This window comes from Ranitomeya variabilis, chromosome 2 (assembly GCF_051348905.1).
Source record: "Ranitomeya variabilis isolate aRanVar5 chromosome 2, aRanVar5.hap1, whole genome shotgun sequence".
NCBI lineage: Eukaryota > Metazoa > Chordata > Amphibia > Anura > Dendrobatidae > Ranitomeya > Ranitomeya variabilis.
The window spans coordinates 1112664897-1112681738 of record NC_135233.1 but is presented as its reverse complement, the minus strand read 5'-3'; the positions used below and the strand labels follow the sequence as shown (position 1 = coordinate 1112681738).

The 16842-nt window shown below is 40.2% G+C and overlaps 1 protein-coding gene across 2 annotated transcripts in view; it reads left to right on the top strand.

Annotated features, from left to right (window-relative positions):
- LOC143808888 (uncharacterized) overlaps nt 1–16842 on the top strand; it is a 180451-nt gene that overhangs the window by 30525 nt on the left and 133084 nt on the right. For both annotated transcript variants that reach the window (XM_077292063.1, XM_077292062.1), the window contains exon 2: nt 11683–11835. In XM_077292063.1, the coding sequence (XP_077148178.1) occupies nt 11758–11835 (78 nt within the window). In that variant the 5' untranslated portion in view covers nt 11683–11757. The remainder of the gene's footprint in view (nt 1–11682; nt 11836–16842) is intronic.

Sequence of the window (16842 nt, the reverse complement as noted above, 5' to 3'; positions counted from 1 at the left end):
GTGCATAAACCTACTATTCGGCCACCCCTAAACAGTGTTCACAAGCAGAAACGGTTGCAGTGGGCCCAGACATACATGAAGACTAATTTTCAAACAGTCTTGTTTACTGATGAGTGTCGAGCAACTCTGGACGGTCCAGATGGATGGAGTAGTGGACGGTTGGTGGATGGCCACCATGTCCCAACAAGGCTGCGACGTCAGCAAGGAGGTGGAGGAGTCATGTTTTGGGCTGGAATCATGGGGAACCAGCTGGTAGGTCCCTTTAAGGTTCCTGAAGGTGTGAAAATGACCTCAGCAAAGTAAATAGATTTTCTGACTGACAACTTTCTTCCATGGTCTAAAAAGCAGAAACGTGCCTTCAGGAACAAAATCATCTCATGCATGACAATGAATACCTCTGAGTAATTGGCTGCTATGGGCATAAAAGGAGATAAACTCATGGTGTGGCCACCATCTTCTCCTGACCTCAACCCTATAGAGAACCTTTGGAGTATCATCAAACAAAAGATCTATGAGGGTGGGAGGCCGTTCACATCCAAACAGCAGCTCTGGAGGCAAAGAAATACAAGCAGAAACTCTCCAAAAACTCACAAGTTCAATGGATGCAAGAATTGTGAAGGTGACATCAATGAAGGGCTACTATGTTAACATGTAACTTGGCCTGTTAGGATGTTTTGGAGTTAAATAGCTTTTTTGTTCTGTGAATGTGACCTCTTAATGCTGGAAATTCCACAAATGAGCATTTTCAGTTCTTTAAAACATGTCAAATGTTTAGAAATACTACTGTGCATAATAATTTGGAACATAGTGTAGAGCACATTGCTTATGCTTAGATTTTGATGTCTTTTTTCCCTAAAACAAAGCACAGAATAACGGACCATATCAGCATCAGGTGTACTGTTAACACTCACCATAAGGCTGATCCCGTGAATACCGACTTTGGAGGAGAAGAATCCCTCTGTGACGCTGGGGCGCCCGCATGCTGCTGCCCCCGTACCAGTCTGCTGCTACTTCCCGAGCGGCTGCTACCGCTCTTGCTGCGCTGCTTGGATCCCTCTCCCTGAGGGTGCTCCGCATCCCCTACTGAGGACATTTTGCTGCACACTGCATTCCATAGCCGCCGCTCTTCATATCCGCAGCAGCACTCCTCCCCCGGCTTACCCCGGAAGTGTTACAACTACTTCCGGGTTCACCAGCGCCGGTGAGAACGCTGAACCGCGCGCTCGATCTGCGGACCAGGACGGCACTGCCCGACTCCTGGGACGCACTCCACATGGCCAGACGAGGGGGGGTCTGCATGCAGGACACCCCCCGACGCTGCTTCCGGGCCTCCGATTCTGCCGTTCCCAACGGATACCGCACAGAGGCATGCCGGACCCGGGTAAGTTCATCCTGTAGGCTCCCGCCGTCCGGACAGGAACCCAAACTGGAGTGGTGAGGGGGACCACCCCTTTAAATCCTGTAGGTTCCTGTCCGGATGGTGGGTGGATCCCCTCTCTCGTAGGGGTGCTGTCTTGGCGATAGGAAAATGGCGGATCCGCTATTTGAGGAAAATGACGGTTTCAGGCTGACGCCAAATGACTGAAGTGTGAAAGAGGCCTTATCAATCGCCACTACAGGAAAAGGGCATGATTAAGGTACAGAATCAATTTTATACTTGTCTAGAAATTGTTGATCAATCAAAGTAAGTGTAGAACCACAGTCCATCATCACTTGAAAATCAATCGAATGACTACGACAGGTAGAACTACCAGAAAAAGAAACTCCTGACAACCGTAAAAATGCAATGTGAAATGGAAGGTTCTGATTGACCTTCTTCTTTTTTTCTCTTTTCCTTGTCTGCGTCCTTCACATTGCTTAATAAAATGGTCAGCCGTACCACAATAAAGACATAGCCCCTCAGAGAATCTTCTCTGCCTTTCCTTGGAACTAGAGGACATCGCCCCAAGTTGCATCGGCTCCCCACATTCAACGGGGCTCTCCAGCAAAATTGAAACCTTCTCCTCATTCTGTCTACTTTTTAATCTTCTATCCACCCGGATAGCTAATTGCATAGCAGCCTCAAACGTAGCAGGAGCAGGATATGCAATGAGCAATCTTTAACCCTGTCATTCAAACCTGCTAAAAACTGACTCTTGAGTGCTGGATCATTCCAGCTGACTCTGCAGACCATCATCTGAACTGGGTACAATATCGCTCAGCGTCGCCAGAACCCTGTTTCAGCCACCTGAGTTCTGCCTCGGCTGTAGTGACCCGATCAGCATCATCATATAACACCCCCATAGCAAAAAAAAACCTTCTACAGACATCAAACAAGAGTCATCCGGATGCAATGAAAATGCCCAAACTTGGGGCTCACCTCGCAATAACGACATAATATTCCCCACACGCTGTAATTCAGCCCCTGAAGACCTAGGTCTAAGCCGAAAATAAAGTAAACATGCCTTTTTAAAGGAAAAGAATTCCTGCCGTTTACCAGAAAAACATTCAGGCAAACCCACCTTAGGTTCTTCAGAGCGGATTCCAGGGCAATTACGTGCTGTTGTAACCTGGCAACTTCCAACGTTAACCCTTGAAGATGCTGAGCAAGATCTTGAACGCTGTTCATTCTGCAGAAATCCGGGAGGTTTTTTTTATACTTCTTTCTGTCTGGATAAACTCTTACGGATCTGCAACACAGGACTAAGGTAGAAGGGGGAAAACTGACCCTGCACTATGGCTAGGCTGAAACCCTACGATGGAGTGGGCGACCCATTCCTTCCGAATAGACCCGACGATCTTAGGTTAACCTCAAGCGAAGACCTATAGATTGTAATAATTATAGGGGATAACTCAGGAGACTCTTTGCGTGGAACAAGACAACTACAGGACACAGTTTTATAAGTGGTAAAGTCTATATTATCACACGGTGATTCACACAGGTGCAGAGAGAAACTGAAGTCCACAACACTTGGTGTAAATATCAAATGCAGCTTAACAGTCTATAGTTACATAGTTACATAATTATTAATGTTGAAGGAAGACTTTTAAGTCCATCTAGTTCAACCCATAGCCTAACCTAACATGCCCTAACATGTTGATCCAGAGGAAGGCAAAAAAAACCCATGTGGCAAAGAGTAAGCTCCACATTGGGGGAAAAAATTCCTTCCCGACTCCACATACGGCAATCAGACTAGTTCCCTGGATCAACGCCCTATCAAGGAATCTAGTGTATATACCCTGTAACATTATACTTTTCCAGAAAGGTATCCAGTCCCCTCTTAAATTTAATTAATGAATCACTCATTACATCATACGGCAGAGAGTTCCATAGTCTCACTGCTCTTACAGTAAAGAATCCGCGTCTGTTATTATGCTTAAACCTTCTTTCCTCCAGACGTAGAGGATGCCCCCTTGTCCCTGTCACCGGTCTATGATTAAAAAGATCATCAGAAAGGTCTCTGTACCGTCCCCTCATATATATATATATACATTAAAATAAGATCACCCCTTAGTCTTCGTTTTTCCAAACTAAACAGCCCCAAGTGTAATAACCTATCTTGGTATTGCAGACCCCCCAGTCCTCTAATAACCTTGGTCGCTCTTCTCTGCACCCGCTCCAGTTCAGCTATGTCTTTCTTATACACCGGAGACCAGAACTGTGCACAGTATTCTAAGTGTGCTCGAACTAGTGACTTGTATAGAGGTAAAATTATGTTCTCATGAGCATCTATGCCTCTTTTACTGCATCCCATTATTTTATTTGCCTTTGTAGCAGCTGCCTGACACTGGCCACTGAATATGAGTTTGTCATCCACCCATACACCCAGGTCTTTTTCATAGGAAACTTCAGAGGAAAATGCAATCAGGCAGAGTCTATGAAGCACAGTTATTCTTGAGGATACTTGACACAAATAAGTCCTTGCTTAGTCCAAAACACAGATAGATATGATTTGAACTGCCTAATAAGCATATCTTAGCTCAACCAGGGAGGCCTGGTTAATAGTCTCAGGTTCTTGCAGAGCAGCAAACAGCTTACATGTCCAGCAAATGCAGATGGAAGTAAACACGAGCAGCAGATGAAGGAGGATTACTGGAACTGGTGTATGCGGCAGGAACTCAGAGCAGAGTAGCAGGATCACCACACAGGTTCACAGGAGCAGGTGTATAGCCAGGAAGTAACCAGAGGTCAGGAGCTGGATGCAAGGCAGAATACTCTAGCACAGACTGAAGGCTGGGGTGGAGTTTTGTAGCATGAAGACAAGTGCACATGAGACCAAAGACGCCATCTTGGAAAAGGGCAGTAATGCACAAAAGGCAATAAAAAATGTTCAGAGTCCTGACATAGATAAGGGGAAGGGGTTCCCTTAAAGAACTAAAGACTGGGTATAAAAACGGGTTACCTCCTAGTAGAAAACACAGAGAAGGCTGCAGAAACCAATAGAAAATAGAAACTAAGGCTAGCAGAACCAGAAGTACCAGTGTCGGGGTCGTAAAACGACAATATACCCTTCCTCTACCAGTCATTCCAAATTAATGTGTGCAGGGCATCTGGTACCGGATAAGAATGAGTCAGGCAGGTAGCTGGTTCAATCTTAGTGCATGCTCGTGGATCCACACACATGTGTGTAACCGTCACAGCAACTGGCTTTATTCTAAAATACACAATGCTATATTGAGTGTTAGGGGAAGGCGTGCATTAGGCGGGGTTTAAGCTAGCATCCAGTCTTCCTGATTTGTCCTGATGTCTTCTGGTGAATCCTCCCTTTCTTCACATTCCTGAGTTTCGATTCTGAAGAGATGAAAGTTATGCCTCCAGACACTAAAGGGAAACAAAACTGAACTCTGGCATCCATCTTTAAATACAATTACATTTGCATTAGCTAGCAGATAGGAAAAACTTATTGTTTCACAGTATAAGTTATATAAAAGTACAAAGGTATATAAGAAAATACATTTTCACCTTGACACCAGTACTGCAAAAATAACACACAAAGCACAAAGCAAAGCACCAAGCTGGAGCTCAAGCAGATTAACACTGTTGTCCAGCAAGGGTGCAGAGAAGAGCGACCAAGGTTATTAGAGGACTGGGGGGTCTGCAATACCAAGATAGGTTATTACACTTGGGGCTATTTAGTTTGGAAAAACGAAGACTAAGGGGTGATCTTATGTTAATGTATAAATATATGAGGGGACAGTACAAAGACCTTTCTGATGATCTTTTTAATCATAGACCTGAGACAGGGACAAGGGGGCATCCTCTACGTCTGGAGGAAAGAAGGTTTAAGCATAATAACAGACGCGGATTCTTTACTGTAAGAGCAGTGAGACTATGGAACTCTCTGCTGTATGATGTTGTAATGAGTCATTCATTACTTAAATTTAAGAGGGGACTGGATACCTTTCTGGAAAAGTATAATGTTACAGGGTATATACACTAGATTCCTTGATAGGGCGTTGATCCAGGGAACTAGTCTGATTGCCGTATGTGGAGTCGGGAAGGAATTTTTTTCCCCAATGTGGAGCTTACTCTTTGCCACATGTTTTTTTTTTGCCTTCCTCTGGATCAACATGTTAGGGCATGTTAGGTTAGGCTATGAGTTGGACTACATGGACTTAAAGTCTTCCTTCAACCTTAATAACTATGTAACTGGGAGGCAGGTGCTGGTTAATAAAGAGTGATAACAAAAACACCTGACCCAAGACAAACCCAGCACCAGAGGGAAAAGACCAGCAGCCAGAATTCCACAAGAAAATGGCGGATAGTAACAAACTATTCTAACAACATTTTTCCGAAATCTGGCTTGAGACTCGGTGACTTTTACTCATTCGGGATGCAAAAAAAGATTTTGTGACAATTTTAAAAAAAAAAAAGTACCTTTTTTTTCAAAATTTTACCTTTACTAAAGGGAGTAATTTTGACTCCCTACTATATTTTGCTAGTCTTTGTCGCTAAATGTTGTTTCTTTTAGTTTTCATTTACTTGTATGTTTAGAATAAGTTTAGAATAAATGTTGGCTTAGACTTAGACTATACTTGACATACTCAGGACATAAACATGACATCCAGTATATAGCATAATCAGTGGAAGACAGCACCTCATGGGAAAAACAGGGTCAACATTACCCCTATAAAGAGCACGTCTCAGCCAAGGAGTCCTTCTTGGTATGTAGTCCAAAGTATAAAAATATAAAAGACAGCGCCTCACACGGTGGAATAGATCACAGTTTATTCTGCCTTCTGTGGCGACGTTTCGATCCCAAAGATCTTTTTCAAGCACATGACATCCGTCAGTGGACTACATCATTTCGCACGGCCTAAAGTTTTGCTAACTGCTAATATGGCTAGAAGAAGTGCGCTAAAGCCTGATGATATTCTTGCTATTTTGCATTCTATACTGGAGGATGAATCTGAATCTGAATGCGAAACGGAGGAAAATCAATTTGATGCTGACACTGACGAAGATTTTAATCCTCAAAACGTTTCTATTGAATCTAAAGATTCAGAAGGAACAAATCCGGAAGTTAAAAAAAATCCATCTACAGGCAAGCTCTGAGGTATATTCGGATCTGTTCAGACAGTAAATACGGGTAACTACAGCTGCGATCACTGAGGAATACATTCCTACATCAAGGATACCATCCAATGGTAATAGATGAACAGATCCACAGGGCTACAAGGATCCCAAGAAGCGGCCTCCTGGATTAGTGACCAGTACGGTAGTCCTAGTGCTAGAGCATATGGAGCAACATATTACACCCAGACCCTTCTCCACCAGTGACTCCCCCAGTTATACCCCCTAGAGCATATGGGGCCACATATTACACCCATACCCTTCTCCACCACTGACTCTCCTAGTTATGCTCCCCTAGAGCATATGGAGCAACATATTACACCCAGACCCTTCTCCACCAGTGACTTCCCCAGTTATACCCCCTAGAGCATATGGGGCCACATATTACACCCATACCCTTCTCCACCACTGACTCTCCTAGTTATGCTCCCCTAGAGCATATGGAGCAACATATTACACCCAGACCCTTCTCCACCAGTGACTCCCCCAGTTATACCCCCTAGAGCATATGGGGCCAGATATTACACCCATACCCTTCTCCACCACTGACTCTCCTAGTTATGCTCCCCTAGAGCATATGGGGTCACATATTATTACACCCAGATTCTTCACCAGTGACTCCCCTAGTTATACCCCCTAGAGCATATGGGGCCATACATTATTAGCAGGGCTGTGAAGTCGGAGTTTGAGCCCATTTTGGTGCAGTCTGTATTAAATGGACTGACTCCTAAAATATATAATAAATTGGGTACAGTAGTTCAATGCAGTTTGTGGGGAATACTTTTATCATAAGAATTTAGGAAAGTTATCAAATGTCCTATAAATGTCTGTCCTGTTCCTGATCTAAGGTCTAGACTTTTAGCTGAGATGAATCTGTGCTGCAGTTTATGTTCATGATAAGTAGTGAGGCTCCTCTGCAGATACGTGGAAAAATAACACACACAGGGAAGGAATGCCTGCATTCATCTCAGAAGTTCTGGAGTGAGCAGGAAAGCAGGATTAAAAAAGGTAAGTACTTCCTAAAGCATATCTAAACTTTCAACTGTGCATAAATCAATAGTCCAGTATATGTTGTCTCTGTATGCTTGATGTTTTAGTTTGTTTTTCCTCTCAGCTCATGTTTGGAGAAATTAGCTGCTCTGATGACTTATCTACACTATACATAGAATATAAGGGGAAAAACTGTTTTCCAACATCTCAAATTCAGAAATACAGTAACAAGATTGATGAGAACATATATATTTGTGTGTGTTCTGCAATATGATTCAGCACAAACAAACATGCTCCCTCCCTCCTCCCCTCTTCATAGACTGTGAAGAAATATGATGTGAAGCATTTAGTGAGCTGTACCCTGAGACAAGCCTGACATTGAAAATTCAGCATAAAGCTATCTAGCATATTTTACAACTTTATACTTATCTGTCCTATTGATTTATGCAAAGATTGTTTTATTTATATCCTAAGTTATACAGTGCACGATTCCCTATTGCAAGAATTACAATATATCTTATTTTTTTACAGGAGCTAATTTTACATATTTGGAAAATGTCTAAGAAGCATCTTATGAAATCAGCTGGCAGTAAACGATGCAAAAGCTCCTCACAGCAGCCAGTTTCTCCAGACCTTAGTGGAAAAAGTTCTTCAAGATTATGAACTAAAAAAAACAGGTTCTTGCTATTGTAACTGATAATGCCTCAAACATAAGTACATTTAAACTGATGAATGAGAATAATGAAGGTGAACAGCAGCTAGAAGAACATTTCACATTCAGTATGTTGGAGATGGAAGGCCACAGTCCAAACAGCTATTACTACAGAAGAACAGCAAAATAATTCTTTACAATTAGATGATCTTGTTGAAGCTGCTTCACACCTCTTTCCTATTCATCACATGCGCTGTGTGTGCACACGCTGCAGCTGGCAATAAGAGATAATCTGCAAGAGGGACATGCTGGAGCTCTGATTAGCAAAGTGAAGAAAGTGGCTATTGCTGCCAGAACCCCTAAAATTGATTCCATCTTGAAGAGACTGGAAAAGGGGCAATGGTGGATCAAGCCACTCGGTGGGGCAGCACCTATTTAATGATTGAGTAATTGCTTGAGCTGAAACCCTTCCTTGTAGATATGGCCAACCCTCAGGTAACACTACATGAAGGTCAATGGACACAGGTGGCTGAATTGAAGGAATTTCTTCATCACCCATTTACAGTGACTAAAAAGTTACAAGCTGAGGATTTAACTCCTGGCATTTTTATAAAGGAGTGGAAGAACTTGTTGTTTTGCCTGTCCCAAAGAGGAGGTTTAATCGCAGATGGCATTGCTGCTTCAATGAAACGCAGACAGACACTGCTTATTAGAAAATAAAATTCTTCTGGCAGCTGTTTATGTGGACCCGAGTCATCGTATATTGCTGGATGATCAACAGCTTACTAAAGGAAAAGAAGCTTTGATTGAGGTAGCAGTTAGGATGAGCTACAGGACGGCCAAGAGCTAGAGGACTCGGGTCCTGCCAGTGCTGCTGCTGCCGTTCCTTCATCATCATCAGGTGAGGAGTCTGATTTTGACAAGTATCTGGATGACATCGAGCAGGCAAAGCGTTACTGCAGGGAAAAAGATTCCACTCCCATAGAAAACAGATTGACCATATTTCAGCAAAATGTTTCACTTGCTCTCAAAGAAGTAGAAGAGTTCAATCGTTCATCAAAGCTGACTGTGCACGAGGCAATTCTTTTATACCCTGAAATTGTTAGCGATGTCGCCCATGTGGTCACCGCTTTACCACCAACCCAAGTTAGTGTAGAGAGGTCGTTCTCCAGCCTTAAAATAATCAGGTCAGATGTGAGGTCATCTATGGAGGAGGATCTGATGGAGGCGATACTGTTTCTCAGAACAAATTCATAGACTGCACAAATGCTATTCAGTAAGTTTTTGTTGAAAGCTGTTTTTCACACTTACTGCATAGTGTATAATACATTGTAAATATGAAAGGTTTTTGTTCTAAAGTTGTATTCCAATAAATATATTTAGTGTTCTATTTAAATGGCTTGATTGTTGTATCATAATAATGATTAAAACCTGATGTTACCATTTTACTACAGTAAATTTGTCACTTAAACTTAAAAACGAGCCATGTATGAGAGAGTCGGAGTCATGGAAATTGAGTTGGAGTCGGAGATTTAGCCTACCGACTCCACAGCCCTGATTATTAGTATCCATGTGCGGAATTTTACATTTCTCCACATGGAACTGCATCAGCCACATACAGGTCTGGGAAAAATTAAGAGACCACTGCAAAATGTTCAGTTTGATTTTTCTCTTTATAGGTAAATTTTTGAGTAAATTGTTCTTTTATTCTGTAAACTACTGACAACATGTCTCCGAAGTTCCAAGCAATACATTTATTTAGGATCATAGGCCTATGGGGGGTCCCCATGATGTTGTTTTATATCGCTGAAGATGTTTAAATAAAATAATTTTTTACTGAAAACGGATTCCTGTGCCAGAAGTCTTCTATTTCTATTTGCATTCAAATACATGGCCAGTTGACTGGTGGGTCACAACTTGGCTTCTCCGAACATCTCCATGGAGTCAAGTGGCCGGTGGTTTCCAATCTTCTTCAAATGTATCCATGGGTGCGGTGATGATCCATGGAGCAGATCTGTATTCTTCCAGCCGGGGGTGTGGTGTTCTGAGCTGGCAACCTATAGAATGCAAGATCTGTGCCCCTCGTGATGGAGCCATGATCGGGCTGCTGTCCTGTAGACTGTTCCTGGCTTTGGTTTTGTAGTGCGCGTCTGGTTCTTTGAATATCTGGATGTTTTGGATGTATCTTGTAATAGAGGCATATCTCCTTTTTTATAGTTCACAACTGTTCTTCAAACCATCACAGGTAAAGGTGAAGGGGTGATGACATTAATATGCAATGTTTGATTATTTAATCTGTTTGCATAGTTTTTCCTCCTCTGTTTTGCAAGTCAACACACTTCATGGCCTGGTATAATGTGTAATCAACATATCAACAAACATCATTGTTCAGCTACCATGCATCCCTGTTTTGCAAAGATAACAGTACAATAAACTTGTAGCTGATATAAGAGGTAAATAACAACCATTCATCAATTTACAAATATCAACCTACAAGAAGAGTCAACATTTCAGACTCTTGAACAACAAGAAAGAAACACATAAATTCAAAAGTCAACATATAGAAAACAGTCTATTCCTCCTGGTTTACTGAAAATAGATGTCTGGTTAATTAATATAAAATGCAGTTCTGTCACAATATTGTTCCCCAGGCGATCGCCCCTGCCATTATTGTAGCCATTGGCAGCACCTGGGTGATTTGGGACATGAGAGGCGACATATTTCCCGGGAATCTGAGGAGCTGATATGAAAATCATAGCATCTAATATAAACGATTGGAGGAAAGATGTACTAGCATCTAATCCCATCTGAGCCTCTGGTGCTGGAGAGACTGTCACCCCAACCTGCTCCAGTAATGGCTGGAGGACAACGTCTCTGACCAGGTCGCTCAGTCCGTCCACATCATCCCTGGAGGTTCAGTGACTGGTGGTGTCTGTACAGACGCGGTATAGAGCCGGCTGTGTGCCGGGCATGTTTCCAGCCAGTGCTCGGTATAGTGAGTGAAGCCGCTCTGTGCACACACCTGGGACTGAGGGCTGGAAATCTCAGCGGAGGAAATAGATTCATTTCCTTTCAGTAAAACAACCGAGCAGCAATGTCTCCTTATTCACCCACAGATCACCCCTGAACTGGTAGAAATAGCGTTCTCCAAGTGGACAGGTTCTCTAGAGGTAAAGACTTAGGGATGTGATGAAGCCGCGCAGATACAGGGAGAGACTTTACTAGTTATACAGGTACGGATTCTGCTATGTGCCATCATATTAGAGGCCCCTAAACTTCTACACGGACCTCCTATATTCATGAAGGCCATAAGGAACCCAGGCTTCAGATGTCTTTATAAGATGGTGGAAAGCACAAGCCTGGTCCTCACAGGTGGAAAGTCTCACCTGATGGACAGGTGTAAAATACCTATTAATAATCTGTAAATGTCACTGTGCAATGAGGTCAGATCTGTATGTGACTGACGATGTCCTTGTATGATTTACAGCCTCCTGTCATAAAGACACCGAAGAACCAGATCCATTCACACCACCAAGATTTATCCCCGAATGACGAACCAGACATGGACGAAGACGAGAACAACATTTCCAGAAGAATCATAGACTTCACCTTAGAGATCATCTCCCTGCTGAGCGGAGAGGTAAACTCTTCTATATTTCTATTATTATCTGCTGAGCGGAGATGTAAACTCTGCTATATTTCTATTATCTGCTGAGTGGAGAGGTAAACTCTTCTATATTTCTATTATTACCTGCTGAGTGGAGAGGTAAACTCTTCTATATTTCTATTATCTGCTGAATGGAGAGGTAAACTCTTCTATATATCTATTATTATCTGCTGAGCGGAGAGGTAAACTCTTCTATATTTCTATTATCTGCTGAATGGAGAGGTAAACTCTTCTATATATCTATTATTATCTGCTGAGTGGAGAGGTAAACTCTTCTATATTTCTATTATTATCTGCTGAGTGGAGAGGTAATCTCTTCTATATTTCTATCATTATCTGCTGAGTGGAGAGGTAAACTCTTCTATATTTCTATTATTATCTGCTGAGTGGAGAGGTAAACTCTTCTATATTTCTATTATTATCTGCTGAGTGGAGAGGTAATCTCTTCTATATTTCTATTATTATCTGCTGAGTGGAGAGGTAAACTCTTCTATATTTCTATTATTATCTGCTGAGTGGAGAGGTAAACTCTTCTATATCTCTATTATCTGCTGAGTGGAGAGGTAAACTCTTCTATATTTCTATTATCTGCTGAGTGGAGAGGTAAACTCTTCTATATATCTATTATTATCTGCTGAGTGGAGAGGTAAACTCTTCTATATTTCTATTATTATCTGCTGAGTGGAGAGGTAAACTCTTCTATATTTCTATTATTATCTGCTGAGCGGAGAGGTAAACTCTTCTATATTTCTATTATCTGCTGAGTGGAGAGGTAAACTCTTCTATATTTCTATTATCTGCTGAGTGGAGAGGTAAACTCTTCTATATATCTATTATCTGCTGAGTGGAGAGGTAAACTCTTCTATATTTCTATTATTATCTGCTGAGTGGAGAGGTAAACTCTTCTATATTCCTATTATTATCTGCTGAGCGGAGAGGTAAACTCTTCTATATTTCTATTATCTGCTGAGTGGAGAGATAAACTCTTCTATATTTCTATCATTATCTGCTGAGTGGAGAGGTAAACTCTTCTATATTTCTATTATTATCTGCTGAGTGGAGAGGTGAACTCTTCTATATTTCTATTATTATCTGCTGAGTGGAGAGGTAAACTCTTCTATATTTCTATCATTATCTGCTGAGTGGCGAGGTAAACTCTTCTATATTTCTATTATTATCTGCTGAGTGGAGAGGTAAACTCTTCTATATTTTTATTATTATCTGCTGAGTGGAGAGGTAAACTCTTCTATATTTCTATTATTATCTGCTGAGTGGAGAGGTAAACTCTTCTATATTTCTATCATTATCTGCTGAGTGGCGAGGTAAACTCTTCTATATTTCTATTATTATCTGCTGAGTGGAGAGGTAAACTCTTCTATATTTCTATCATTATCTGCTGAGTGGAGAGGTAAACTCTTCTATATTTCTATTATTATCTGCTGAGTGGAGAGGTAAACTCTTCTATATTTCTATTATTATCTGCTGAGTGGAGAGGTAAACTCTTCTATATTTCTATCATTATCTGCTGAGTGGCGAGGTAAACTCTTCTATATTTCTATTATTATCTGCTGAGTGGAGAGGTAAACTCTTCTATATTTCTATTATCTGCTGAGTGGAGAGGTAAACTCTTCTATATTTCTATTATTATCTGCTGAGCGGAGAGGTAAACTCTTCTATATTTCTATTATTATCTGCTGAGCGGAGAGGTAAACTCTTCTATATTTCTATTATTATCTGCTGAGTGGAGAGGTAAACTCTTCTATATTTCTATTATTATCTGCTGAGTGGAGAGGTAAACTCTTCTATATTTCTATTATTATCTGCTGAGCGGAGAGGTAAACTCTTCTATATTTCTATTATTATCTGCTGAGTGGAGAGGTAAACTCTTCTATATATCTATTATCTGCTGAGTGGAGAGGTAAACTCTTCTATATTTCTATTATTATCTGCTGAGTGGAGAGGTAAACTCTTCTATATTTCTATTATTATCTGCTGAGTGGAGAGGTAAACTCTTCTATATATCTATTATCTGCTGAGCGGAGAGGTAAACTCTTCTATATTTCTATTATTATCTGCTGAGTGGAGAGGTAAACTCTTCTATATTTCTATTATTATCTGCTGAGTGGAGAGGTAAACTCTTCTATATTTCTATCATTATCTGCTGAGTGGAGAGGTAAACTCTTCTATATATCTATTATTATCTGCTGAGTGGAGAGGTAAACTCTTCTATATTTCTATTATTATCTGCTGAGTGGAGAGGTAAACTCTTCTATATTTCTATTATTATCTGCTGAGTGGAGAGGTAAACTCTTCTATATTTCTATTATTATCTGCTGAGTGGAGAGGTAAACTCTTCTATATTTCTATCATTATCTGCTGAGTGGCGAGGTAAACTCTTCTATATATCTATTATTATCTGCTGAGTGGAGAGGTAAACTCTTCTATATTTCTATTATTATCTGCTGAGTGGAGAGGTAAACTCTTCTATATTTCTATTATTATCTGCTGAGTGGAGAGGTAAACTCTTTTATATTTCTATCATTATCTGCTGAGTGGAGAGGTAAACTCTTCTATATTTCTATTATTATCTGCTGAGTGGAGAGGTAAACTCTTCTATATTTCTATTATTGTCTGCTGAGTGGCGAGGTAAACTCTTCTATATATCTATTATTATCTGCTGAGTGGAGAGGTAAACTCTTCTCTATTTCTATTATTATCTGCTGAGTGGAGAGGTAAACTCTTCTATATTTCTATCATTATCTGCTGAGTGGCGAGGTAAACTCTTCTATATATCTATTATTATCTGCTGAGTGGAGAGGTAAACTCTTCTCTATTTCTATTATTATCTGCTGAGTGGAGAGGTAAACTCTTCTATATTTCTATTATTATCTGCTGAGTGGAGAGTTAAACTCTTTTATATTTCTATCATTATCTGCTGAGTGGAGAGGTAAACTCTTCTATATTTCTATTATTATCTGCTGAGTGGAGAGGTAAACTCTTCTATATTTCTATCATTATCTGCTGAGTGGCGAGGTAAACTCTTCTATATATCTATTATTATCTGCTGAGTGGAGAGGTAAACTCTTCTATATTACTATTATTATATGCTGAGTGGAGAGGTAAACTCTTCTCTATTTCTATTATTATCTGCTGAGTGGAGAGGTAAACTCTTCTATATTTCTATTATCTGCTGAGTGGAGAGGTAAACTCTCCTATATTTCTATTATTATCTGCTGAGTGGAGAGGTAAACTCTTCTATATTTCTATTATTATCTGCTGAGCGGAGAGGTAAACTCTTCTATATTTCTATTATCTGCTGAGTGGAGAGGTAAACTCTCCTATATTTCTATTATTATCTGCTGAGTGGAGAGGTAAACTCTTCTATATTTCTATTATTATCTGCTGAGTGGAGAGGTAAACTCTTCTATATTACTATTATTATATGCTGAGTGGAGAGGTAAACTCTTCTATATTTCTATTATCTGCTGAGTGGAGAGGTAAACTCTTCTATATTTCTATTATTATCTGCTGAGTGGAGAGGTAAACTCTTCTATATTTCTATTATTATCTGCTGAGAGGAGAGGTAAACTCTTCTATATTTCTATTATTATCTGCTGAGTGGAGAGGTAAACTCTTCTATATATCTATTATCTGCTGAGTGGAGAGGTAAACTCTTCTATATTTCTATCATTATCTGCTGAGTGGAGAGGTAAACTCTTCTATATTTCTATTATTATCTGCTGAGCGGAGAGGTAAACTCTTCTATATTTCTATCATTATCTGCTGAGTGGAGAGGTAAACTCTTCTATATTTCTATTATCTGCTGAGTGGAGAGGTAAACTCTTCTATATTTCTATTATCTGCTGAGTGGAGAGGTAAACTCTTCTATATTTCTATTATTATCTGCTGAGTGGAGAGGTAAACTCTTCTATATTTCTATCATTATCTGCTGAGTGGAGAGGTAAACTCCTCTATATTTCTATTATCTGCTGAGTGGAGAGGTAAACTCTTCTATATTTCTATTATTATCTGCTGAGTGGAGAGGTAAACTCTTCTATATTTCTATCATTATCTGCTGAGTGGAGAGGTAAACTCTTCTATATTTCTATTATCTGCTGAGTGGAGAGGTAAACTCTTCTATATATCTATTATCTGCTGAGTGGAGAGGTAAACTCTTCTCTATTTCTATTATTATCTGCTGAGTGGAGAGGTAAACTCTTCTATATTTCTATTATTATCTGCTGAGTGGAGAGGTAAACTCTTCTATATTTCTATTATCTGCTGAGTGGAGAGGTAAACTCTTCTATATTTCTATTATTATCTGCTGAGCGGAGAGGTAAACTCTTCTATATTTCTATTATTATCTGCTGAGTGGAGAGGTAAACTCTTCTATATTTCTATTATCTGCTGAGTGGAGAGGTAAACTCTTCTATATTTCTATTATTATCTGCTGAGTGGAGAGTTAAACTCTTTTATATTTCTATCATTATCTGCTGAGTGGAGAGGTAAACTCTTCTATATTTCTATTATTATCTGCTGAGTGGAGAGGTAAACTCTTCTATATTTCTATCATTATCTGCTGAGTGGCGAGGTAAACTCTTCTATATATCTATTATTATCTGCTGAGTGGAGAGGTAAACTCTTCTCTATTTCTATTATTATCTGCTGAGTGGAGAGGTAAACTCTTCTATATTTCTATTATTATCTGCTGAGTGGAGAGGTAAACTCTTCTATATTTCTATTATCTGCTGAGTGGAGAGGTAAACTCTTCTATATTTCTATTATTATCTGCTGAGTGGAGAGGTAAACTCTTCTATATTTCTATTATTATCTGCTGAGAGGAGAGGTAAACTCTTCTATATTTCTATTATTATCTGCTGAGTGGAGAGGTAAACTCTTCTATATATCTATTATCTGCTGAGTGGAGAGGTAAACTCTTCTATATTTCTATTATCTGCTGAGTGGAGAGGTAAACTCTTC